The 25,081-nt window shown below is 37.3% G+C and overlaps 2 protein-coding genes and 1 long non-coding RNA gene across 10 annotated transcripts in view; 1 reads left to right on the plus strand and 2 right to left on the minus strand.

Annotated features, from left to right (window-relative positions):
- Positions 1-642, minus strand: part of dnai3 (dynein axonemal intermediate chain 3) — a 57,597-nt gene extending 56,955 nt beyond the window's left edge. For both annotated transcript variants that reach the window (XM_082145845.1, XM_082145844.1), the window contains exon 1: positions 540-642. The gene's annotated coding sequence lies outside the window, so the exon portion shown is untranslated. The remainder of the gene's footprint in view (positions 1-539) is intronic.
- A 109-nt stretch (positions 643-751) lies between these two features.
- On the plus strand, positions 752-24,499 carry mcoln3b (mucolipin TRP cation channel 3b). Of its 7 annotated transcripts, XM_082145910.1 has the most exons (16): positions 752-927; positions 1,521-1,613; positions 1,814-1,885; positions 2,545-2,768; positions 3,568-3,735; positions 4,618-4,771; positions 4,913-4,991; positions 5,897-5,993; positions 11,686-11,785; positions 14,491-14,603; positions 16,659-16,808; positions 17,573-17,674; positions 18,948-19,070; positions 20,193-20,399; positions 21,060-21,187; positions 23,950-24,496. In XM_082145910.1, exons 3-16 carry the CDS (start codon positions 1,861-1,863, stop codon positions 23,978-23,980), a joined length of 1,701 nt encoding a protein of 566 aa, XP_082002036.1. In that variant the 5' UTR covers positions 752-927; positions 1,521-1,613; positions 1,814-1,860; the 3' UTR covers positions 23,981-24,496. The 7 variants fall into 7 exon arrangements, with proteins under 7 accessions (XP_082002036.1, XP_082002041.1, XP_082002040.1 ...); XM_082145915.1 differs by lacking the exon at positions 20,193-20,399 and having other exon boundaries at positions 23,950-24,499; XM_082145914.1 differs by lacking the exon at positions 16,659-16,808 and having other exon boundaries at positions 23,950-24,498.
- LOC309481184 lies at positions 22,415-23,427 on the minus strand. The gene is made up of 2 exons (XR_014199942.1): positions 23,338-23,427; positions 22,415-23,046 (listed from the first exon to the last, which is right to left on the minus strand). It is a non-coding gene; the product is annotated as an uncharacterized lncRNA (long non-coding RNA).
- Positions 24,500-25,081: the final 582 nt, after the last annotated feature.

The raw sequence follows: 25,081 nt of genomic DNA on the forward strand, positions 1-25,081 counted from the left end.
TACCTGATTTAAATGTGATTTAAAGGGATAGTTCTCCCAAAAATGAACATTCTGACAGATGACGACACCCATTGACTTCTAGCAGCTATAGTATTTATTTTTCCTAGTATGGAAGTCAATGGGGTCCATTAACACTCTGGTCACCAACATTCTTCAAAATATCTTATTTTGTGTTCAACCGAAGAAAGAAACTCTTACAGGTTTGGAACAACATGAGGGTGAGTTTTTTATACTTCATTACTTCATTTTATAATTAATGACATAATTTGCATTTTTGGGTGAACTATCCCTTTAAATAAAAGTCTGCACTGTTACAGCGATGGTATCAGAAGGGAATACCATGGTACTGAATGATTACAGTATACATATACCATGGTATATATAATTTGTGAATTTAAACGTAGCATAAACAGATAAAAGCCCAAAACTGGTAAATACATTGTCACTCGTAACTTAACGTACACATGCGAGCGATCATTACGATTTACCACATTGTTTTTAAATATATAAATAATCTTAGTATGATTCTTAAACCTTACCTCTTAATAATATTAATAATAAAGCTTTATGGTGTCACTTTAAAGAGTAAAAACAATATTCCGAGTAAACAGCGTGAAATGTCTCCAAGCATCCGGAATTACAGACGGTTACTATTGGTTACAAAGGCGGAGACTCGTGTGATTGACAGACCGCACAGCCAATCCTCGCGTTGTTAAGTGGTAGCCCCGCCCCCTTCACCTGTTGACTTGCTGGCACTGAGCGCGTCTGAAACACAACGCGGTTCATTTCAGTGGAAATTCGCTTTTAATTCGAATTGATTTCAGATTTTCATCGACTTTATGGAAGTTATCTCAGAATAAAGACATAAATGTGCTCATCTCTCGCCGCTTGAGAACTAATTGACGCCGTTGCCATCTGCTGTAATTGGTGAGTGACTGATGAAATTATGATTTATTGAACTAATTCTGCTTAAAATACTGTCAACAGCTGCATTTGGTTTATTTTAGCATGTAATGCTTTGATTTCCAGACCTCTGCTCCGTTTAAACGGCGATATAACACATCAGGTCGTTATTGAAGCCCATTTACACCAAAATATAAATAAATTATGACATAAAAAGTCGAAATTATGACATACTAAAACTTAGTATGTCAAATTTTAGTTAGTGTCCCATAATATTCACTTAGTATGTCATAATTATGACTTTTTGTGTCATAATTTTGACTTTTTATATCATAATTATGACTTAATATGTCATAATTTCGAGTTTCTATGTCATTTTACAAAAGCATGATTTTATATGTGCCAGAAATCCTTTCAAATGTGAGTAACCGTGATTTACTGGCATCACAAGGTGTTGTAGTGTCTGATGGCACAGGTATGATGAGGTCACAGGTATGATGAGGTCACATGACGAGTGTCAACTCCTGAATATTTGGTTCATGTTGTTTCATAAGGCATTATGTCTGTTTTTACATGTTACAAAAAAACTCTCCTAAAGTAAAAAATATCACCTCCAGGAAGCAAATAGTCATTCATGCTGGAAGCCATGTCAGATGACGAGTGTCACGTGACTCAGTCAGACTCAGGAATGTGGATCAATTAATCAGAAGGTGAGCTGGATTCAGTCCATCAGTCTTTGAGAAGTTGAAGAGCAACATTACTGCACGTCTACACCGTATTTGTATTAATACTGTCAAGAACTTCTCTCTTCAGGGGTGGAATGGGGCATTTTGAGTTTATATCCACGTTAATATGATCATGTGAAGTTTCAGTGATGTTTTATAAAGCTCATATATGTTCTCTCTGCTAGATTTATATATGCTGATATACGCCGGCTAGATATCGCTGGTTTCCAGCATGAATGACTATTTGCTTCCTGGAGGTGATCTTTTTACTTTAGGAGAGTTTTTTTGCCATAATATTTTTGTTATAATGCCATATGTAACAACATGAACCAAATATTCATATGAAACAGCATATACCATGACAACAATAAGTGTAATTTGGTGTAAAAATGGCCAAAATATTATATATATCGTGATTAATCGGATCTAACATAAAAGTTTCTGTGTGTGTGTGTGTATATATATATCATATTTTATTGAACAATAACACCAAAAACTGATTATTAAAAGTTACTATTTTTTTATCTAACCAACTATAATGTAAATTTTGTGTCCTAATTTTATTTAATTTTTTTATGAGTGTAATCAGTACATTTAAAATAATTATCATTCTGGCTATTTATTTTTTTTTTTTTATAAAACAAATTGAAATGAATATGACCTATAAAAGCACATTAAATACAAAAGCTGCTGTAAATAATGCACAAAATATCATCATCATAACACTATAAATGATCTGCTAGAATACACACAAGCAAAGTGATGAAATGGACTTATCCTATATCCATAGTTCATCCTGAATCCGATCTTGGATCCTACATAAGCAACTTGGCATTTTATCGTATGTCCTTTAGGTACGGAAAAGAAAGAAATGTGAATGCTGTTCTCCATGATGATGATTGCACTGGTGTTTCAGACATGGACGACTCCAGTGAGGCTTATTTATGCATTAATGATCCCAACGGAAACTGTTCCGAATCCCACGCTGTCCTGGATCCGGTGGAGGAGGAGGAGGAGGAGAAGTTCAGGAGGAAGCTGAAGTATTTCTTCATGAACCCCTGTGACAAATACACCGCTCGCAGAAGAAAACCCTGGAAACTGATCCTGCAGGTCCTTAAAATCGCTGTGGTCACCATTCAGGTACTGTAGGAGAGTCACACTCAGGTACTGTAGGAGAGTCACAGTCTAGGAGAGTCACATTCAGGTACTGTAGGAGAGTCACACTCAGGTACTGTAGGAGAGTCACAGTCAGGTACTGTAGGAGAGTCACAGTCAGGTACTGTAGGAGAGTCACACTCAGGTACTGTAGGAGAGTCACACTCAGGTACTGTAGGAGAGTCACACTCAGGTACTGTAGGAGAGTCACAGTCTAGGAGAGTCACATTCAGGTACTGTAGGAGAGTCACACTCAGGTACTGTAGGAGAGTCACAGTCAGGTACTGTAGGAGAGTCACAGTCAGGTACTGTAGGAGAGTCACACTCAGGTACTGTAGGAGAGTCACACTCAGGTACTGTAGGAGAGTCACACTCAGGTACTGTAGGAGAGTCACACTCAGGTACTGTAGGAGAGTCACACTCAGGTACTGTAGGAGAGTCACACTCAGGTACTGTAGGAGAGTCACAGTCAGGTACTGTAGGAGAGTCACACTCAGGTACTGTAGGAGAGTCACACTCAGGTACTGTAGGAGAGTCACACTCAGGTACTGTAGGAGAGTCACACTCAGGTACTGTAGGAGAGTCACAGTCAGGTACTGTAGGAGAGTCACAGTCAGGTACTGTAGGAGAGTCACACTCAGGTACTGTAGGAGAGTCACACTCAGGTGTGATGGTTAAGCAGAATAAACAGCTTTAAAATGGCTGCTTTCTCCTGTGTGTGTGTGTGTGTGTGTGTGTGTGTGTGTGTGTGTGTGTGTGTGTGTGTGTGTGTGTGTGTGTGTAGCTGGTGTCGTTTGGTCTCAGTAATCAGATGGTGGTTCAGTTTAAGGAGGAGAACCTCATGACGTTCAGGCATCTGTTCCTGAAGAACTTCAGCAGGAGCAGCGCGAACACACACGCCGTTTACACACAGCACGACGTCTACACACACATCACGTACACCGTGGAGCAGGTGAGAATATACAAATGTTTATGTTTAGAAGTTGCCAAAAGAAAAAGAAGCAAAAACGTGTTTTTTTTTTTATATATACATTTATACTTCAATGTTGCCAAAGGATGGGAAAAAAAATATTTTAAATTGCATGCCATATAGTGTATAAATATTTATATTTGAAAGTGCACAAAAGATTAGATAAAATTGCGCAGATGTATTTAAATTGCATGACGTATATAAATATTAATATTTCAAAGTGCACAAACCAAACAAAAATTTATTTTAAAATGCATGCCATACATTATATTCATATTTATATTTAGAAGTTGCAAAAGAAAAAGCTAAATATTATTTTTAGAGTTGCTAAAAGATGCACAAGTGTTTTTTTAAATTGCATGCCATATAAGTGTATAAATATTGAAATATAAGATTAGATATAAATTGCACAGATGTATTTCAATTACATGCCGTATATAAATATTTATATTTAAATGTTGCCAAAAGATGGAAAATAATGTATTTTAAATTGCATGCCATACATTATATAAATATTTATATTTAGAAGTTGCAAAAGAAAAAGAAGCAAAAACGTATTTTAAATTGCATGCCATATATAAGTATTTTTTTTTAGTTGATAAATATAAATTTATATGAAGCCTAAATATAATAAGTTATATTTTAAAGTGCATTTAAAAAGATTAGATTAAATTGCAAAAAATGCATTTTAAATTGGATTCCATGTAAATATTAATATTATATATATATATAATTATTTGTGTGTGTAGATCCTTGATGTCAAGTCAAGCTTAAACAAATGCATCTTTCACACTGGCCTCAAGTTCAAGATTCTCAAAAAAATTAAATCATAAAATCATATTTTGTAATTTTCCCCCCTTGCAGTTTCTAATGTTGCCGAGCATAACGGTGGGCAACCATGAGTATGAGAAGAGCGGTGAGGTCTACACTCCTCTCAGCATCTGTCAGCAGTTCTACCACAACGGCAGCCTCTCACCAACCAACGAGAGCTTCCACATCGACACTCATGTGGATGAAGGTGTGTGTGTGTGTGTGTGTGTGTGTGTGTGTGTGTGTGTGTGTGTGTGTGTGTGTGTGTGTGTTGTGACGAGAACGTGCTCAAACACCTTTACTTCACATGTACAGAACCAATCCTGCGTCTTCTGTTGGTTTCTTCCAGAGTGTTTGCTGATTTACCCACGACAGCCCTTCTCAACTCTCACAGCAAACCCACTCAACTTCACTCTGCACTTCGAGAGGTAGCGCCTCTAGAGAAAACATGTAGAACGCAGGGTTGTTAAAAATATATATATATATTGTAAAAATACTGTATATATTTTCAGTATTTGAAATAAAATACAATAAACTTCTTTTATTTTAGAAAAAAAATTACTAAAATAAAATATATATTTATTTATTTGTTTGTTTATTTATTTATTTATTTATTTATTCAGTATATGAAATAAAATACAATAAACTTCTTTTATTTCAGCTAGCTGCCCAGGCAAAATTAAAAAAATGTGTTTAAAATAACTCAAACTTAATAAAAAATATTAAATATCAAAATATTAACAAACTATAATAGTATATCAATGATACTACAAATCGCCTCTATAGAAAAGATGTTATATGATGCAGGGTTATCGTTAACTAAAAATAAAAATAAACCACAAACAATGTAAAAATCTGTATTTAATTGAAATTGAAATAAAATACAATAAATTTATTTTATTTCAGCTATTTCTATTAATAAATCTACTAAAACTTAATAAATCTATTAAATATCAAAATATTTACAATAATAGTATATCAATGATACTTTATATGTGATTTTGTTGTGTACTAGTATATTGTATATATTGTATATTGAATATTGTATGTTTTCAGTATGTTTAGTTTATTGTTTTAATGTTTTTTATTATGTTTAATGTTTAATTTATGTTATTTATGCATTTACTTTTTACTTCTATTTCCTTTTCTGTGTAATGCGCTTTGAGAAGTAACATTTAAAGGCGCTATATAAAATAGTTTTTTATTATTATACTAAAAAAGCAGTGTATTACATCAAATATGTATGTAAATATTACACATACTTTTGTACAGATCTTTAGAAAAAGCCCAAATGTAAGTTTGTTGAATCAGTGTGTGTGTTTGCGTTCGTCAGGTTGTTGGCAGTGACTGTAAAGTTCACTCTGAAATCCATTAACCTGGAGACGGTTCAGTATCACGAGCTTCCAGACTGTTACGTCTTCAACATTATGGTATGTCACATGACCTTTCAGTTATTATTACATTATTGCTCATCTCTCCGTTTCCTCTTACATTCATAAACTCATGAATGGGATCAAGGATTCTCAGCTGGAAAAGTTTGAAGGTTTTCCCTTTATTGAACATGTGACCATCACCCTGTTTCCAGAAAAACAATTCTACATTGTTTCTCGAGCATCAAATCATCATATTAGAGTGATTTGTGAAGGATCATGTGACACTGAAGACTGGAGTAATGATGCTGAAAATTCAGCTTTGATCACAGCAATAAATGACACTTTACTATATATTCACATAGAAAACTATGGAAGCTTGTTTCCGCCACAGAGTGAAAAATAAAAAAGGTAATTGCAACTTTTTAATCTCACAATTCGGACTTTTTTTTTCTCCGAATTGCGTGATATAAAATCGCAATTGCAGGTTATAAAGTCAGAATTGCGTGATATAAAGTCAGAATTGTGTGTCAAGTCAAAATTGCGTGATATAAAGTCGCAATTGCGAGAAAAAAAAGTCCGAATTCTGACTTTATAAGACGCAATTGCGACTTTATTTCACGCAATTCTGACTTTATATCTCGCAATTCTGAGAAATAAAGTCCGAACTGCGAGATGTAAACTCGCAATTGTGAGATAAAAAGTCGCAATTATCTTTTAAAATGTTTAATTGTGTGGCGGAAACAAGCTTCCATAGAGAAACAGCGGATTTACATTGTAATAGTTTTTCTCGATCGCTTAAACACATTTCTTGAAATTATGACTCCTTTTCTCGAACCTCTAAACACAAATCCATAACTTCTCACCCATTTCCCCAAACTTCCTATTTTCTCTATCTACTCAAAACCAAACTTTGCCCTCAAACACACACACACACACACACACACACACACACTACAACACAGTCGTACACACTAGCGAGATCAATTCAAAACACTGTAATAAAAACCTCCGTTTGTCAATCAGGAATCATTCTACAGCTCAGTGTCTAATACAGTATACAACATCAATACAGCGGTGCAGATACAGGGAAATTCAACAATAAGCTTTAAGAAAAGTGTATTATCATGACACTACTGTAAAGAGATCTTGCTAGTAGATGAAAAGTGCTAGAAAAGTTCAAATACCAAATTATTGAACATGAACTTGGTTTGCTATACAATACAGTATACTGTCAATCACGGTACAGTAAAAATAAACAGATAAATTCAGCATCCTCGGCCAGATTGTATTACAGTACTGATAATGACCATATTTGCCGTAGTATATCAGTTTTTTAGTCTTCTGAAAAGTAGTCCTCTCTCAGTTCTGCAGATCTACAGTAGTCCTCTCTCAGTTCTGCAGATCTACAGTAGTCCTCTCTCAGTTCTGCAGATCTACAGTAGTCCTCTCTCAGTTCTGCAGATCTACAGTGGTCCTCTCTCAGTTCTGCAGATCTACAGTGGTCGTCTCTCAGTTCTGCAGATCTACAGTGGTCCTCTCTCAGTTCTGCAGATCTACAGTGGTCCTCTCTCAGTTCTGCAGATCTACAGTAGTCGTCTCTCTGTTCTGCAGATCTACAGTAGTCGTCTCTCAGTTCTGCAGATCTACAGTAGTCCTCTCTCAGTTCTGCAGATCTACAGTGGTCCTCTCTCAGTTCTGCAGATCTACAGTAGTCCTCTCTCAGTTCTGCAGATCTACAGTGGTCCTCTCTCAGGTCTGCAGATCTACAGTGGTCCTCTCTCAGGTCTGCAGATCTACAGTAGTCGTCTCTCAGGTCTGCAGATCTACAGTAGTCCTCTCTCAGTTCTGCAGATCTACAGTGGTCCTCTCTCAGTTCTGCAGATCTACAGTGGTCCTCTCTCAGTTCTGCAGATCTACAGTGGTCCTCTCTCAGTTCTGCAGATCTACAGTGGTCCTCTCTCAGTTCTGCAGATCTACAGTAGTCCTCTCTCAGTTCTGCAGATCTACAGTAGTCCTCTCTCTGTTCTGCAGATCTACAGTAGTCCTCTCTCAGTTCTGCAGATCTACAGTAATCGTCTCTCAGGTCTGCAGATCTACAGTAGTCGTCTCTCAGTTCTGCAGATCTACAGTAGTCGTCTCTCAGTTCTGCAGATCTACAGTGGTCGTCTCTCAGTTCTGCAGATCTACAGTAGTCGTCTCTCAGTTCTGCAGATCTACAGTGGTCCTCTCTCAGTTCTGCAGATCTACAGTAGTCCTCTCTCAGTTCTGCAGATCTACAGTGGTCCTCTCTCAGTTCTGCAGATCTACAGTAGTCGTCAGTAGTCCTCTCTCAGTTCTGCAGATCTACAGTGGTCCTCTCTCAGTTCTGCAGATCTACAGTGGTCCTCTCTCAGTTCTGCAGATCTACAGTAGTCGTCAGTAGTCCTCTCTCAGTTCTGCAGATCTACAGTAGTCGTCTCTCAGTTCTGCAGATCTACAGTGGTCGTCTCTCAGTTCTGCAGATCTACAGTGGTCGTCTCTCAGTTCTGCAGATCTACAGTAGTCGTCTCTCAGTTCTGCAGATCTACAGTGGTCGTCTCTCAGTTCTGCAGATCTACAGTAGTCGTCGCTCAGTTCTGCAGATCTACAGTGGTCCTCTCTCAGTTCTGCAGATCTACAGTAGTCGTCTCTCAGTTCTGCAGATCTACAGTAGTCGTCTCTCAGTTCTGCAGATCTACAGTAGTCGTCTCTCAGTTCTGCAGATCTACAGTGGTCGTCTCTCAGTTCTGCAGATCTACAGTGGTCCTCTCTCAGTTCTGCAGATCTACAGTGGTCCTCTCTCAGTTCTGCAGATCTACAGTGGTCCTCTCTCAGTTCTGCAGATCTACAGTAGTCGTCTCTCAGTTCTGCAGATCTACAGTAGTCGTCTCTCAGTTCTGCAGATCTACAGTAGTCGTCAGTAGTCCTCTCTCAGTTCTGCAGATCTACAGTGGTCCTCTCTCAGTTCTGCAGATCTACAGTGGTCCTCTCTCAGTTCTGCAGATCTACAGTGGTCCTCTCTCAGTTCTGCAGATCTACAGTAGTCCTCTCTCAGTTCTGCAGATCTACAGTAGTCGTCTCTCTGTTCTGCAGATCTACAGTAGTCCTCTCTCAGTTCTGCAGATCTACAGTAGTCGTCTCTCAGTTCTGCAGATCTACAGTGGTCCTCTCTCAGTTCTGCAGATCTACAGTAGTCCTCTCTCAGTTCTGCAGATCTACAGTGGTCCTCTCTCAGTTCTGCAGATCTACAGTGGTCCTCTCTCAGTTCTGCAGATCTACAGTAGTCGTCTCTCTGTTCTGCAGATCTACAGTAGTCCTCTCTCAGTTCTGCAGATCTACAGTAGTCGTCTCTCAGGTCTGCAGATCTACAGTGGTCGTCTCTCAGTTCTGCAGATCTACAGAGGTCGTCTCTCAGTTCTGCAGATCTACAGTGGTCGTCTCTCAGTTCTGCAGATCTACAGTGGTCGTCTCTCAGTTCTGCAGATCTACAGTGGTCCTCTCTCAGTTCTGCAGATCTACAGTGGTCCTCTCTCAGTTCTGCAGATCTACAGTAGTCCTCTCTCAGTTCTGCAGATCTACAGTGGTCCTCTCTCAGTTCTGCAGATCTACAGTAGTCGTCAGTAGTCCTCTCTCAGTTCTGCAGATCTACAGTGGTCCTCTCTCAGTTCTGCAGATCTACAGTAGTCGTCTCTCAGTTCTGCAGATCTACAGTGGTCCTCTCTCAGTTCTGCAGATCTACAGTAGTCATCTCTCAGTTCTGCAGATCTACAGTGGTCCTCTCTCAGTTCTGCAGATCTACAGTAGTCGTCAGTAGTCCTCTCTCAGTTCTGCAGATCTACAGTAGTCGTCTCTCAGTTCTGCAGATCTACAGTGGTCGTCTCTCAGTTCTGCAGATCTACAGTGGTCGTCTCTCAGTTCTGCAGATCTACAGTAGTCGTCTCTCAGTTCTGCAGATCTACAGTGGTCGTCTCTCAGTTCTGCAGATCTACAGTAGTCGTCTCTCAGTTCTACAGATCTACAGTAGTCGTCGCTCAGTTCTGCAGATCTACAGTGGTCCTCTCTCAGTTCTGCAGATCTACAGTAGTCGTCTCTCAGTTCTGCAGATCTACAGTAGTCGTCTCTCAGTTCTGCAGATCTACAGTAGTCGTCGCTCAGTTCTGCAGATCTACAGTAGTCCTCTCTCAGTTCTGCAGATCTACAGTAGTCCTCTCTCAGTTCTGCAGATCTACAGTAGTCCTCTCTCAGTTCTGCAGATCTACAGTGGTCCTCTCTCAGTTCTGCAGATCTACAGTGGTCCTCTCTCAGTTCTGCAGATCTACAGTAGTCATCTCTCAGTTCTGCAGATCTACAGTAGTCCTCTCTCAGTTCTGCAGATCTACAGTAGTCCTCTCTCAGTTCTGCAGATCTACAGTAGTCCTCTCTCAGTTCTGCAGATCTACAGTAGTCCTCTCTCAGTTCTGCAGATCTACAGTAGTCATCTCTCAGTTCTGCAGGTACTGAGAGAAGTTCGTGTAAGATAGTTCTTACACGACAGTACGTGTAAGAAGTTCTTGGCTACAAATCAATTTGCCAATTATGAGTTGTAGAGAGTACAACATGTGTTATTACTGTACACCGAATAGTTAAAGTTCTCTCATCTAAATACTGTAATTATACTGTATGTGTAAGTAGTGTAAAACCCTGTAGATCAAATTCCCTCATGATCATTCCTGTACAAGAACATCATCAACTATATTTCATCAGGAACAAATGCCCTTTGACCCCGACCCCTTCGTTTTTCTTTTCCCCTCCTCTTGCTCTTTGTCTCCCACCTGTATTCATTTTCTAAAGCACATCATCATATTTGGCCCTATTTATAATATCCTGAGATTCTGATTGGTTTGTCATTTAGTTTTTCTACTTAATGTTTAAATGTGTGCTCTTTGAGTTCACAGTGTGACACTTGAGTTCACATGGGTCAATTTTTTTAAATTGAGATGTATACATCACATGAAAGCTGAATAAATAAGCTTTCCATTGATGTGTGGTTTGTTAGGATAGGACAATATTTGGCTGAGATACAACTATTGAACATCTGGAATCTGAGGGTGCAAAAAAATCAAAACATTGAGAAAATCTCCTTTAAAGTTGTTCATTTATGTTCACGATTGTGCTGCATTCACTCACACAAATACATGTTTTATATATTTACGGTAGGAAATTTACTAAATATCTTCATGGAACATGATCTTTACTGAATATCCTAATGATTTTTGGCTTAAAAGAAAAATGGATAATTTTGACCCATACAATGTAAGGTTGGCTATTGCCACAGATATACCAGTGCGACTCGAGACTGGAGACGTGATCCAGATATACCCGTGCGACTCGAGACTGGTGACGTGATCCAGGGTCACATATTATGTGTTTGTGTTTTCTGAATGAGAACCTGTGAGACTTTTGCAGAAAAATGGGAACGTGTGTGAAAACACGTCTTTGTTTTGGAGAACTGAATGAACGATTTGGGAAATTGGGCCAACTACTCCAGTTATAGTGTGTTAGCAATCGAGGAAAACTGTAATATTTCACAATATTTCTGTTTTTACTGTAATTTTAATCAAATGCAGCTTTGTTGAGCATAACAGACTTCATTTAAAAACTTTAATTCTTAATGATTCCGAACGTTTGAACGCTAGTGTAAATAAAAATAACGTCTGGTTTGTGTGTGTGTGTGTGTGTTTTTAATGAGCAGATCACCTTTGACAACAAGCCTCACAGTGGGAGAATCGGGATTGACCTGGACAACGATGTGCAGATCAATGAATGCAGTGACTGGACCGTGACTGGTGCATGTGAGTCTTTCCCATGATTCTCCACTGTTTACAAATACCCCTTTTTTTCATTCAAGATTAATTTCTGTTGTGCAAAACACTTAGGGCCTGTCCCAATACCTCCCCTTACCCTAGATATCTGCCCTAACCCTTGTTTTTGACCGTTCTCGTGTAGGGTAGGGTGTCCCAATACTCTAAAGAGCAAGGGGGAGTGCTATTCTCCCCTTAAAATCAACCCTCAAAACATAGTGCGGTCCGATGCAGGCTTAAAACGAAGTGGAAGATGAAATTACCCAGAATACCTTGCGGACTCAGCAAGCCGGTAATTTTTTTTAAAGAAGATGGCGGATACCGCTGGAAAGGAACAATTGAATTTTAAGTATATTTTCGCAAATAAGCATGTTAAAATTTCGAAATATGTTGGAATATGTTAGTTTGATGCACATCCAATGGACTGTTAAGTTTTGAACACTAATGTTAGAAAATATTTCACGAAGCTATCTATCTGACGATGTTCATGATATCTGCTGAGTGCTTCGAGAGAGTCTGCCCATCAAATATACATCTTATCTGGGTAGTTCATCTAATTTTATTTTCGATTTTGGCTTCCAAGGATTATAAAAAGAAGATGTGAGGTAAAACGATTAAAAACTAGCCGCGTTCGTCTAGTGTTTCATCTTTTTTCTTTACAGCGCGCTGTCACTTCTCCCTAACGTTAAACCCAAACAGCACTGAGCACAATCAGTGATTGTTGTAAAATGCAGTGTCTGCTGATTCTAAATTGCGGGAGGTGTTTGATTGTAAAAAGAGCTTTTATAAGCACAATGATCCGCGCAAGAGACGTTGACCCTGTTCCCATGGCGGCGCGCGTTCAGAAACGGACTGCAACGAGACATGCAAACTATACTTTGGGTTTCATGTGCGCGTCTAAACGATCAAATACAGACAAAAATATGGCTAAATGACCGGTTTGGAGATTCACTTTAACACAGTTTATGTCTTAAATGGGAGTTCGTTGTGGAATAGTTGGGAGAAAATGTGTATTATTAGATCTGCATTCGGTCTTAAAGTGGCAGCGTCTAATAAACCTGCTAATGATTACACCTTTAATGTGAATAAAACAACTAAAGGCAAAGAGAAAATTAATCCCAGCTCTTGAATGAATAACTTTAGCTTTAATAAGCATTAATCTATCTATAATAAACTATGCTGTGTTATTTTACATTTGATTACTATAGGCCTATTAGATTTCTAGCATATTATTATGGATATTTATATCCTGATCATCATAACTGGGATAGTTATGTGCATGTATTCACATAGTAGTGGTGTCCCATTTCATAGGGAAAGATCTTAAACTCCACTTCCCTCGTTGAGGGGACTTTACTTTCGAGGGCACTCAAAACCAAGTGGAAGTTTTAAGGGGGGAGAAATGGGACAGGGCCTTAAACTCATTTATTAAAAGTAAAAGTTTGTGTTGTCATTTAAGAAAGTATTCCTATGAAACGTAGAGCAGACTTGGAGAAAATGTGATTTGGACAGTCTCAGACACTTCAGCTTTAATAATCACTTGATTATTTTGACACAGTGATTAAAAGATTAACCGGATGGAAAAAGTTAAAGAGCTTGATATTGTGCTGGAATGTTTTCATGAAAAACTAACAACCAATCAAGTTTAATGTAAAATTCCCTCGATTGTGATAAGAGAAATCAAGAGCATTGTCATCTTTAAGACACCACATATGAATATATTGAATATAAAAAAGAGATATCATCATCATACTTCCCCAGTTGATTGATTATTACATTAAGAATTACAAACTTTTTTCTATTACAAGTTTTCTGAAATGTTTAAATGTGCAAATGATGCATTAACTAGTGAAATATGCACTAAATATATACATTTCCAGAACATTAATCTGAACATTAGATTAATATGTCGTCAAAATCAAACAATAATTTTGGAGTTAAAGGATTTTACTGAGGGGATTTTGGATATCTTTTTTTATCACTGCATAAATCCGAGAATACTGTCGACAAACAAAAAAAGACACATTTTCGCCATGTTTTAGGAATAAAATATTATAAAAATAAGTGTGAGTGATATATGAACAAACCCCTCAGTAAAAACCTTCAGAATATAGACAGGAATAAACCTCTACATTTTGGTGTGTGTAACTGCAGCTGAAGTGGAGGGAGAAACTCTTTAAAGATATGCAGCGTAACTAAAATCTACAGACGCAAATAGAAAAAGTGCAATAAAATAAACACTTAAATGTGTATTTTGGATGTTTTCTTTCCACTGATCTAAAAGAAGACAAAAGCAAAGCAAAATATCTCAAAATTGACCAGTGCATGAAAAACAATGGCTGAGTGTCTCGCCTTAAATCAGAAAATACTGTCAACAGTCAGAAAAAGGTTTTAGGAATAAAATATTATAAAAATAAGTGTGAGTGATATATGAACAAACCCCTCAGTAAAAACCTTCAGAATATAGACAGGAATAAACCTCTAAATGTTGGTGTGTGTAACTGCAGCTGAAGTGGAGGACAAACTCTTTAAAGATGTGTAGCGTAATTGAAATCTACAGACGCAAATAGAAAGTGCAATAAATTAAACACTTAAATGTGTATTTGGGATGTTTTCTGTCCACTGGTCTGAAGCACAACGATATGAAGAGTGTTCACGCACTTCAGACTGATTTTAATGGATGTTTTTGTCTGTAGCCGCGAGGGACATGTACATTATGGTTCTGTTTGACGTGATGGTGATTCTGATTCTGCTACTGTCGCTGCTTCTCTGCACACGCTCGGTGAAAGCTGGAGTCCTGCTGCAGTTCGTGAGTTACAACCAAACCACTAACCATCAAACACACAAAACACATGCTTTTCTTACTCAGGGTTTCTGTCTTGTTTCCAGTCCAAATATCAAACATTTCTTAAATCAAGATGCATTTACTAAAGTAGTAAAATAACATAAGATATTAACTCTTGTTTTCTGGGGAAATAAATAAAAATTAAATGAGTTTTTGCTTAAAACAAGCAAATTATCTGCCAATTGGGTCAGAAAAATAATGTTGTTTCTGTTTGAATTTAGATTATTTTTCTCCCCATTGGCCAAAATTTTGCTTGTTTTAAACATCAACTCACCAGAAAACCGGACATAATATCTTATATCATTTTACTCATCTAGTAAATGCATCTTGATTTAAGAGTTTTTAGATATTTGGACTGGAAACAAGACAAGAATACTAGTATTGCAGTGTGTGTCTGAATGTCTGAGCTGCTGTTTTCTATGCAATGAAAGTGGAGGCGATTTATATGGTCAAGCTCTAAAAAGGTCAAAAACTCTCCATAAAGTGTCATAAAAGTTTATATTCCTATTCATGCTATGTTTTCTCTGAGTGACTCTGAATATAGGGCACACTCAAAAAAAAAGAATGTATTTCAATTGCATATAAAACACAGTTTTACCAAAATCACTGATGAATGGGATGATGCGTATTTGTCAATCATACATGAATGATTTCTGTAATAGCACTAATAAACTGAAAGTGTTTTAAATCCACTAAAAGCAGTGTATTTATCATTACTAATCCAGTTTATTTCAATCTCATACATTTGAGCTACTTAAATGTTGCTTGAATATCCACACATTGTGAAAACTATTACTTTTATACATTTAATTTTCTCAATGACTAGATTTATGCAGATTTCTAAGCCATTTGAAAATATGATTTAAATAGAATCAAATATAATGTAAATAATAAACTATGGCACGATTTGTTTGAGTGTTGAAATGTTTCCCAAAAAATGCATCATATTAAGTTTGTTTATTTTAAAACTCCAAATGAATGGAATTATTATATGCATTTCAAATACAGTACAGGCCAAAAGTTTGGACACATTACTATTTTTGAAAGAAGTTTTTTCTGCTCATCAAGCCTGCATTTATTTGATCAAAAATACAGAAAAAACAAAGTAATATTGTGATATATTATTACAATTGAAAATAATTGGTTTTCAATTTATTATACTTTAAATTATCATTTATTTCTGTGATGCAAAGCTGAATTTTCAGGATCATTACTCCAGTCTATCACATGATCCTTTAGAAATCATTCTAATATGATGATTCATTATCAAAGTTGGAAACAGTTCTGCTGCTTAATATTTTTTCATAACCTGTGATACTTTTTTAGGATACTTTGATGAATAAAAAGTAAAAAAAGAAGAAAAAAAAAGAAAAGAGGCAAATATTTTACAAATAGAAATCTTCTGTAACAGCAATATCCACTACTGGTCAGTCATTTTTTTTCTTTCTTTTTTTGAAATAAATCAATACTTTTATTCAGCAAGGATGTGTTACATTGATAAAAAAAGTGATAGTAAAGAAGATTTATATTATTAGAAAATATTTTTTTATTTTAAAATAAATGCAGTTCTTTTGAACCTTTTATTCATCAAATATATTAGTCAGCAGAACTGTGTCCAACACTCATAATGAATCAGAATATTAGAATGATTTCTAAAGGATCATGTGATAGACTGGAGTAATGATGCTGAAAATTCAGCTTTGCATCACAGAAATAAATGATAATTTAAAGTATAATAAATTGAAAACCAATTATTTTAAATTGTAATAATATATCACAATATTACTTTTTGTTTTCTGTATTTTTGATCAAATAAATGCAGGCTTGATGAGCAGAAGAAATTTCTTTCAAAAACATTAAAAATAGTAATGTGTCCAAACTTTTGGCCTGTACTGTATATACATTTTAATTGTAGGTCTTAATATGTTTTTTTTTGAGGCCATGGAGAACTTTTATGATCATTTTTATTTATAGAGCATCCAAATTCGGACAGTAATGGCATGTTGATCTGTTCTTCAGGAATACGCAGCGTTCTTCTCCCGTCGTCACAGCAAGCGCGTGTCCTTCTCCGAGCGTATGGAGTTCATTAGCGGCTGGTATATCCTCATCATCATTAGTGACGTCCTCACCATCACAGGCTCTCTGCTGAAGATCATCATCCAGCTCAAGGTGAGAAACCATCCCGAACGGCCTTTTGTGTTAAAGAAACATGTCTAAACGGGCAGATTTGGGGTCAGCGAGATTTTGTTTTAAAGAAATTAATACTTTTATTCAGTAAGGAGGTGTTAAATTGATCAAAAGTGACAGTAAAGACGTTTAAAAAGTTCTACAAGATTTCCATTTTAAATAAACGCTGTTCTTTTGAACTTTCTATTCATCAAAGAATCCAGGAAAATAAAATGCATCACGGTTTCCACCAAAAATATGAGCTGTTTTCAACACTGATAATAATCATGAATGTGTCTTGAGCATCAAATCCTCATATTAGAATGATTTGTGAAGGATCATGTGACACTGAAGACTGGAGTAATGATGCTGAACATTCAGCTTTGATCACAGGAATAAATGACACTTTACTGTATATTCACATAGAAAAATTACAATTATTTTTGCTGTATTTTTGATTGAATAATTGCAGTAATGGTGTTAATAGCTGACGTCATCCATCTAAACCTCTTAATCTTCTGCATGACATTGTTGAGTCAGTGAAGTGACTCCTCTAGCGCTCCTCCTGTGTGTGTGTGTGTGTGTGTGTGTGTGTGTGTGTGTGTGTGTGTGTGTGTGTGTGTGTGTGTGTGTGTGTGTGTGTGTGTGTGTGTGTGTGTGTGTGTGTGTGTGTGTGTGTGTGTGTGTGTGTGTGTGTGTGTGTGTGTGTGTGTGTGTGTGTGTGTGTGTGTGTGTGTGTGTGTGTGTGTGTGTGTGTGTTTCCTCAGGCCATGGCGAGTTATGACCTGTGCAGTATCCTGCTGGGCACCGGCACCATGTTCGTGTGGATCGGCGTCTTACGCTTCATGGGATACTTAAAAAAATACAACGTACGACCTGCTCACTCTCACTTCTCTCTGCAGTTTTCAGGAGACTGGAGACAGATCATTGGTTTGGCCAGTCTCGAGTCACATGGGTATATCTGTGGCAATAGACAACAATACACTGTATGGCTCAAAATTATCCATTTTTCTTTTATGCCAAAAATCATTAGGATATTAAGATCATGTTCCATGAAGATATTTAGTGCATTTCCTACCGTAAATATATAAAACATGTATTTGTGTGAGTGAATGCTGCACAATCGAGAACATTAATGAACAACTTTAAAGGAGATTTTCTCAATGTTTAAATTTTTTTTTGCCTCAGATTCCAGATGTTCAATAGTTGTATCTCGACCAAATATTATCATATCCTAACAAACCACACATCAGTGGAAAGATTATTTATTCAGCTTTCAGATGATGTATAAATCTCAATTTCAGAGAACTGACCCATGTGACTGGTTTTGTGGTCCAGGGTCACATTTCTGCTTCTTGCAACATGAACGCTGTATTGAAATCCATTGTAGTATTGTATATTAATTATTAAGAAAAATGTCATCATCTCCTGCTGAGATCATATTGAAATGACTGTAATTGGGCTTTTGAGTAGTAAAAACACTTAAGTTGTAATGTTAGACTTAATCTTGTGATGTGTTCTGAGAACGCCAGCGTCTTCTGCAGTTTAGTAGTTCAATCTACACTAATTACCCATTTAAATGTTAGTTTAGTTGATTTTTACCTTGTGTAGTTTGTAGTTTTTTGTTAAGAGCAATTAATGGTGAATATTTACATTTAATAGCACTTTACAGTACGATTTCATTAGTTAACATTAGTTGACTACATTAGTTAACATAAAATAACAATGATCAATACTTCTATAGTGCTTATTAATCTTACTGTTAATATTAACATTTACAAAGTTGCATTTGTTAATATTAATTAATGCACTGTGAACTAACATGAACTTTTTAAATTAACTAACATTTACAAAGCTTCATAAATGCTCTAGAAATACATTTAATGCATAAAGTAACTTTAGCAAATGGGGCCTTATTGTAAGGTTTCTAATATTATCAATAATTGTATTTTAAAAAAGTGAAAAATAGATTTATCAATTTTTTTTGCCATATAAATGGATTATTTCAGTCTCTTTATCAGTCTGCTGGTGGACTTGCATTGGTTCCTTCAGCACAAGCACATGTAGTTGTAGTTGTGTTGGTGAAAGTGATTGCGCCCTCTGTTGACTGTGATGTGTAACTGCTTGTATTTGATTGGTCAGATTCTCATCATCACTCTGCGAGCGGCGTTCCCTAACGTCATCCGCTTCAGCTGCTGTGCCGCCATGATTTACCTCGGGTACTGTTTCTGTGGCTGGATCGTGCTGGGACCCTACCACACCAAGGCAGGTCACTGGCACCATACTGGGGTTTAAAGGGGTGCTTGATTATGATTTGACTTTTCTAACTTTAGTTAGTGTGTAATGTTGCTGTTTGATCATAAACAACATCTGCAAACTTACAACGCTCAAAGTTCAAAGCAAAGGGAGAGATTTGCTTTTACAGAAATCACTCAACAAACGGCTGGTAGAGACTACACCACATCACTAACCCTAAAATTTACATAAACCACGCCTCCTAACAAAGGGCTCTATATGGCTCTGCTAAGAACGATCTCTTGAAGCTCCGCCCCCTGTGCCGGCAGCAGCAGCTCATTTGCATTTAAAGGGACAGACACAAAACGGTATTACTCTATATTTCAATGCACACAATGAATAGACAGGATTTTGAATCAAGATGAAAAATTGATGCTGAAAATTGGACGAGTGAGAACAGTCTCACGCCTCGATCAAACAGGATCAGGTTATTTAATGTTTAAGATTAAACACATATAATCTCTCAGTATTACTGTAACATGGAGAATGCAAGCCTGTGAACAGAGGAGGAAAACTAATACTGGCTTCTGGGAGATAGATAAATAAATATGGAAAATATGGAATAGAAAAATCGATTGTTTTGCCCATCCGTCCTGATGTGTGTGTTGTGTGTGTTGTTTTGCCCATCCGTCCTGAGGTGTGTGTTGTTTTGCCCATCTGTCCTGATGTGTGTGTTGTGTGTGTTGTGTGTGTTGTTTTGCCCAGCCGTCCTGAGGTGTGTGTTGTTTTGCCCATCTGTCCTGATGTGTGTGTTGTGTGTGTTGTGTGTGTTGTTTTGCCCATCCGTCCTGATGTGTCTGTGTGTGTGTTGTTTTGCCCAGCCGTCCTGATGTGTGTGTGTGTGTTGTGTGTGTTGTTTTGCCCATCCGTCCTGATGTGTGTGTGTGTGTGTGTGTTGTTTTGCCCATCCGTCCTGATGTGTGTGTTGTTTTGCCCATCCGTCCTGATGTGTGTGTGTGTGTGTGTGTTGTTTTGCCCATCCGTCCTGATGTGTGTGTTGTTTTGCCCATCCGTCCTGATGTGTGTGTGTGTGTGTGTGTGTGTGTGTGTGTGTGTGTGTGTGTGTGTGTGTGTGTGTGTGTGTTCCCTCAGTTCCGGACGCTGAACGTGGTTTCCGAGAGCCTGTTTTCGCTCATCAACGGCGACGACATGTTCTCCACCTTTAAGAACATGCAGCAGAAGAGTTACGTGGTGTGGCTCTTCAGCCGCTTGTATCTCTACACGTTTGTGTCTCTGTTCATCTACATGGTGCTCAGTCTGTTCATCACGCTCATCACCGACACCTACGACACCATGAAGGTGAGAGAGCGCTGAAGCGTTCAGCTCATTCAGTCATTCACAACACACATCGTTTCAGAAGAGTCCACACTACACTCTACAGAGATCTGATATCAGAGGAAACGGTCTGAGTGTTTCACAGATGACCATATACAAAATCACAGTTAGTGAAAAATTCATTAATTTAAACAATGTAATAATTTAATGCAGAAACTATGAGCTCACTGAAGTAATGAATACTTGTTTGTTAACACATGATTATGACATTTAGAAACATGTAGCATTGGTGCGTGTAGATTCAGGGTTTGCTGCTGAAACATCCGTTATCAGCTGCAATATATTCTAGTGTAGCCTTAATGATGAAAGAACAGAAGAGGGTAAAATAAGAGAAAAGTTTATTGACCTGCTGGAACTTGAAGTGATTTTGGACTGATGTGGTTGTGAGTGTAGTGTGCTTACAGAGACTCCGCCCACACTCTCTTCTGATTGGCTGTACTTTTTGGATCGTTTTTATTGCTGAAATCTTATATCACAAGGCATGCTTTATGCAAATGAGTTCAGTTGTGATTGGCTAGCCTCTTGACATGAGAAATAAGTTTAAATGCTTTTCTTACTATGCTATTTCATGTTTTTTGAGTCCAAACTGAACGTGCGACTGATTGTTCAGTAATTTGTGTTTAGCATCAGGGTTTGGATGGAGAGCCCGTGTCAGATCTTCAGGCGTTCATCATGCAGTGTAAAGATCTTCCAGAATCAGGACGCTTCAGTGTGAACGAGACCAGGTTCCTGATGTGCTGCTGCTCACACAGGTGAACACACACACACACACATCATCTATCCACATGTCTGCAGGAACTAGGGGTGCTGAGTGTGCTGCAGCGCCCCCTGACGACAGCTGTTTCACTACATTGGAATTTAAGATGACATGACTTTTAAATAACTTTTTGTTTTCAACCTGTTTTTTAAGAACACCTTCAAACTTTATAAAATGACTCTAAAGATTATTTCCTTTTTATATGTTGTCGAATAGGGTTTTATGACTAAAAGAAATTAATATATCATAAGGCCCCGCCCCCGCCCCCAGCACCCCCCTTATAAAATATGTTACCGCGGCTCTGTCTATCCATATGGGAAAATAGTTTGAAAATGATGATTGGCAATTGTTTGTCATGAATTATTATATTTGCAAAAGTTGTTCTTTGAACATCATTACCCTCATCCTTCCCTCGCGGGTCAAAATGACCCGAAGCCCTAAAATTATACTTAATTTATACATTTTTTGTCCAGAAAGCTTATTTTATTTCACTTTTTTATTAAAACAAATGAATGCAAATTTTTTTTGAGGTTTTTTTTTTATTTTATTTACCTTTAAATGTCTTGATTTGATCAATAAATAATAAATAAATAGTAATTTAAGCATGTTCCTCACATTCTTTTAACTTTAATTCAAAATAACTCACAATTTCATACATAACCCTTTTCAGGCATGAAAACTCCTCACCTTTCGGCGAAATTCGCCGTTTTAAAACCAAAATGGGTCACCTACGTGATTTGTGCAGATCCGATGAGAAAATATTTATGGGGTGGGAGGGGGGGTCGTGGTCAGCATTTACCCGCTATATCTATATATAGTTACCATAAACTTAGCAGCTTTAAACCAATCATCATTCCTAATGCCGAAACCATGACAGCCAATCCGAGTCAGGGTAGGGCAGAATTGTTTTCAAAGTCTTTAACACCGCGAGTCTGATGCGGTCTGATGACACACTGCCGAACAAAGAACCGCACGTCGGAAAGCAAGCCTGAGGTAACGTAAGTTAGCTTACAATGTTAACTGTTCTGTCAGATACAGACAGCGATGTTGCCAATGTCATTATTTTTATAATATCGGGATAATATCGCGAGCGGGCGCGGGCGCCGTGAGTGCTGAGCGAGCAGGAACGAGTAGTGAGTTGTCGTCGAAAAAGATGGATAATGCAAAAAATCTGTCGGGGCTAAACATAGAAAAAGAAAGAGGGAAAAGGAGATGGCATGTCAATTGATGCAACAGCAGCTAAATAAGTGGATGGTGAAAGGCTACAGGTAGGATTTTGTTTTGTGTGACGTCCAGGCATGTAAGTTAGGCTAATGCCATCGGGACTACCGGGAGATTCCCGGTGGGCCGACGTGCTTTTTGGGCCGATACATCTCATACTTTTTTGTTTCGTTTTTTGTCTTAACGGCCCATAAAACTCGTACATCGGCGGCCCATTCGTTTTGTTTTGCTTAATTGGCGGCGCTTGGTTAGTGCGTAATTAGTATGTAATGCATTGGTCAATAAAAAGTCAGCGTTAGGTTTTTTTTTCTGACACCCCATGAAACACGTAGATCAGCGGCCCATTTGGTTCTTTTCTTGATTGACACTGGGCTGGCCCAATCACAACCTTTAATGTGAAGTATAGAAATATACTCTTTCCAGTAGCCTATAGAAATTAGTACAAAACTAATTATAAAAGTTTCCTTTATTTTTCAGTGCATTTGTTTTACAATATATGGCTATTACTATCATGGGATTAATATTATAACTATTATTATGTAGGCCTAGTAGTAATGTAGACAGACACTGTAACTAAAATAATTTTTCTTTGTTTAATTTTCACTAGATTGATGAATTTAACATTAAAAAGCACTATATACAGTGTATATATATATATATATATATATATATATATATATATATATATATATATGAAGAGTTCAGATGCAAAAGCCTCTAAATGCCATCTGAAATTTTCTTATAGAATGATCATTTTTATCAAGCTCGTATATTTAAATTCAATAATTTCACTTAAATGGCAATGAAGATTACCTATTAATTGTCATTTAAGTGAAATTACTGAACTTAAATACACAAGCTTGATAAAAATTATCATTCTATAAGAAAATTTCAGATGGCATTTAGAGGCTTTTGCATCTGAACTCTTCATATATGTATGTTATATATAAAGTTGATTGGATTGGATTTTTTGCTGCCGCATCCTTCTCACCTTTTTTACCCCTGACCTGTTTTCATGCCTGCCTTTTGATTCAGCTCAAAATATCTTACATTGTGAAAAAATAATAATATAACATGATATTTCATGACTCTAGATGTGCTTATATCTCTATATGAGCAAATGAGCTGTTCCGCTGGGTCCTAAAGTCAGTTCTCTTCAGTCTGCATTCAGATACACATGTAGACATTTATGCAATCATTTTTTGGTAAAGTTTTAGTTTGAACTTTGAGCATTTTTAGGTTTTTCTATGTGAACTGAAGTATTCCTCGCATCCCATTCATTCCTAAGGGGGTCAAATTGACCCGAGACGGAAGGATTTGTTACTTTTCTAAATTTCAACCACAAAACTCCTCGAATCCATTAATTTTGAGTGTGTATATGGGTTCAAGTGCGACAACAGTCCTGGGGTCTTGGACACCTCTGATGAACACAAAATCAAAATGACCCGAGGGAAGTTAAAGCTCTTTTGAGTGTGTGTGTGTGTGTGTGTGTGTGTGTGAGTTAGTAAAGGTGATATTGGTGTGTTTGTGACGCAGGACGTACGGCTCTGATGATGACGCTGACTGACCGGGACTTCACAACGATTGTGATGAGTTTGGATTGAAAGGGAAAATATCTGTATTATTAAGTATATATATAAATATATAAAAAGCTAATGAATGTCACAGCTCTCTAAACTCGCTTTTGTTTAGTACATTCTAGATCCTCTCCACTTTATGAAAGATTGTAAATTAGTGTAATTATTATTTATTGTGAATATTGTGTTCAGTTGCACTGGGGGACATGCTGAATTTGGGTAAAGAGAAAAATATATATTTTCAGACTGGTTTCCTGTATTTCCTGTGTCACATTAACATTGTGCTGTTTGTGTTTATAATGAAATGTTTCACCTTTTTATTTTTGAAAGCTTCAGATGAAATAAAATTTTGATACCCGACAGACATGTTTCAGATGTGGATTATGGGTTCGGTCGGGGAGTCATTTATGTAGTCAGGTCTCATTTAGAAATTGTTGGGTGAAACATGCAATTCATTCTGTTATGATTAATGCCTCATAGTATATAGGCTTATAATAGGGTATTAAAGGACAAGTTCGGTATTTTACACTTAAAGCCCTGTTTACAGATCATATCTGATGAAATAGAACGGTTAAGATTAAAATTTGGACACATGCTGCTGTCCCAAGAATTTTAGGTTTATTTCGCTTCCCCCCCCCCCCCCCCCCCCACCCCCACAATGGTTGTCTATATGCACTGGAAGATTCCGTCCTAAAAACACATTAAACTTTCCTTTACAAAGACGTGAAACTCACCGAGTGGTCAGGGGTGTTCACTGATATGTTCCATCAAAAATCGCTGAAAAAGATGCATTCCAACAGGTTTTATCGTAGTTTTTGTCCAACTACATTGACTTAATAGGACGTGCTGTGAGACCGCAGCACCTTTACGGTATTACTCCGCCGCTTCTTCTTCTGCTTCTTCTGTGTATTCAATGAAATGCCCGTGGTTTGCTTGCAATTGGCAAAGGTGCATTATCGCCACCAACTGGGCTGGAGTGTCTATTATTCAAGCTCTCAACGGAAGAATCACGGGTGTGACGCGTTTGGCAAAATAGGTCCACAAAAGCTAAATAAACATAAAATTCTCGGGACAGCAGCATGTGTCCAAAT

The sequence above is a fragment of the Leuciscus leuciscus genome (assembly GCF_965113295.1).
Source record: "Leuciscus leuciscus genome assembly, chromosome: 18".
Classification (NCBI taxonomy): Eukaryota; Metazoa; Chordata; class Actinopteri; order Cypriniformes; family Leuciscidae; genus Leuciscus; species Leuciscus leuciscus.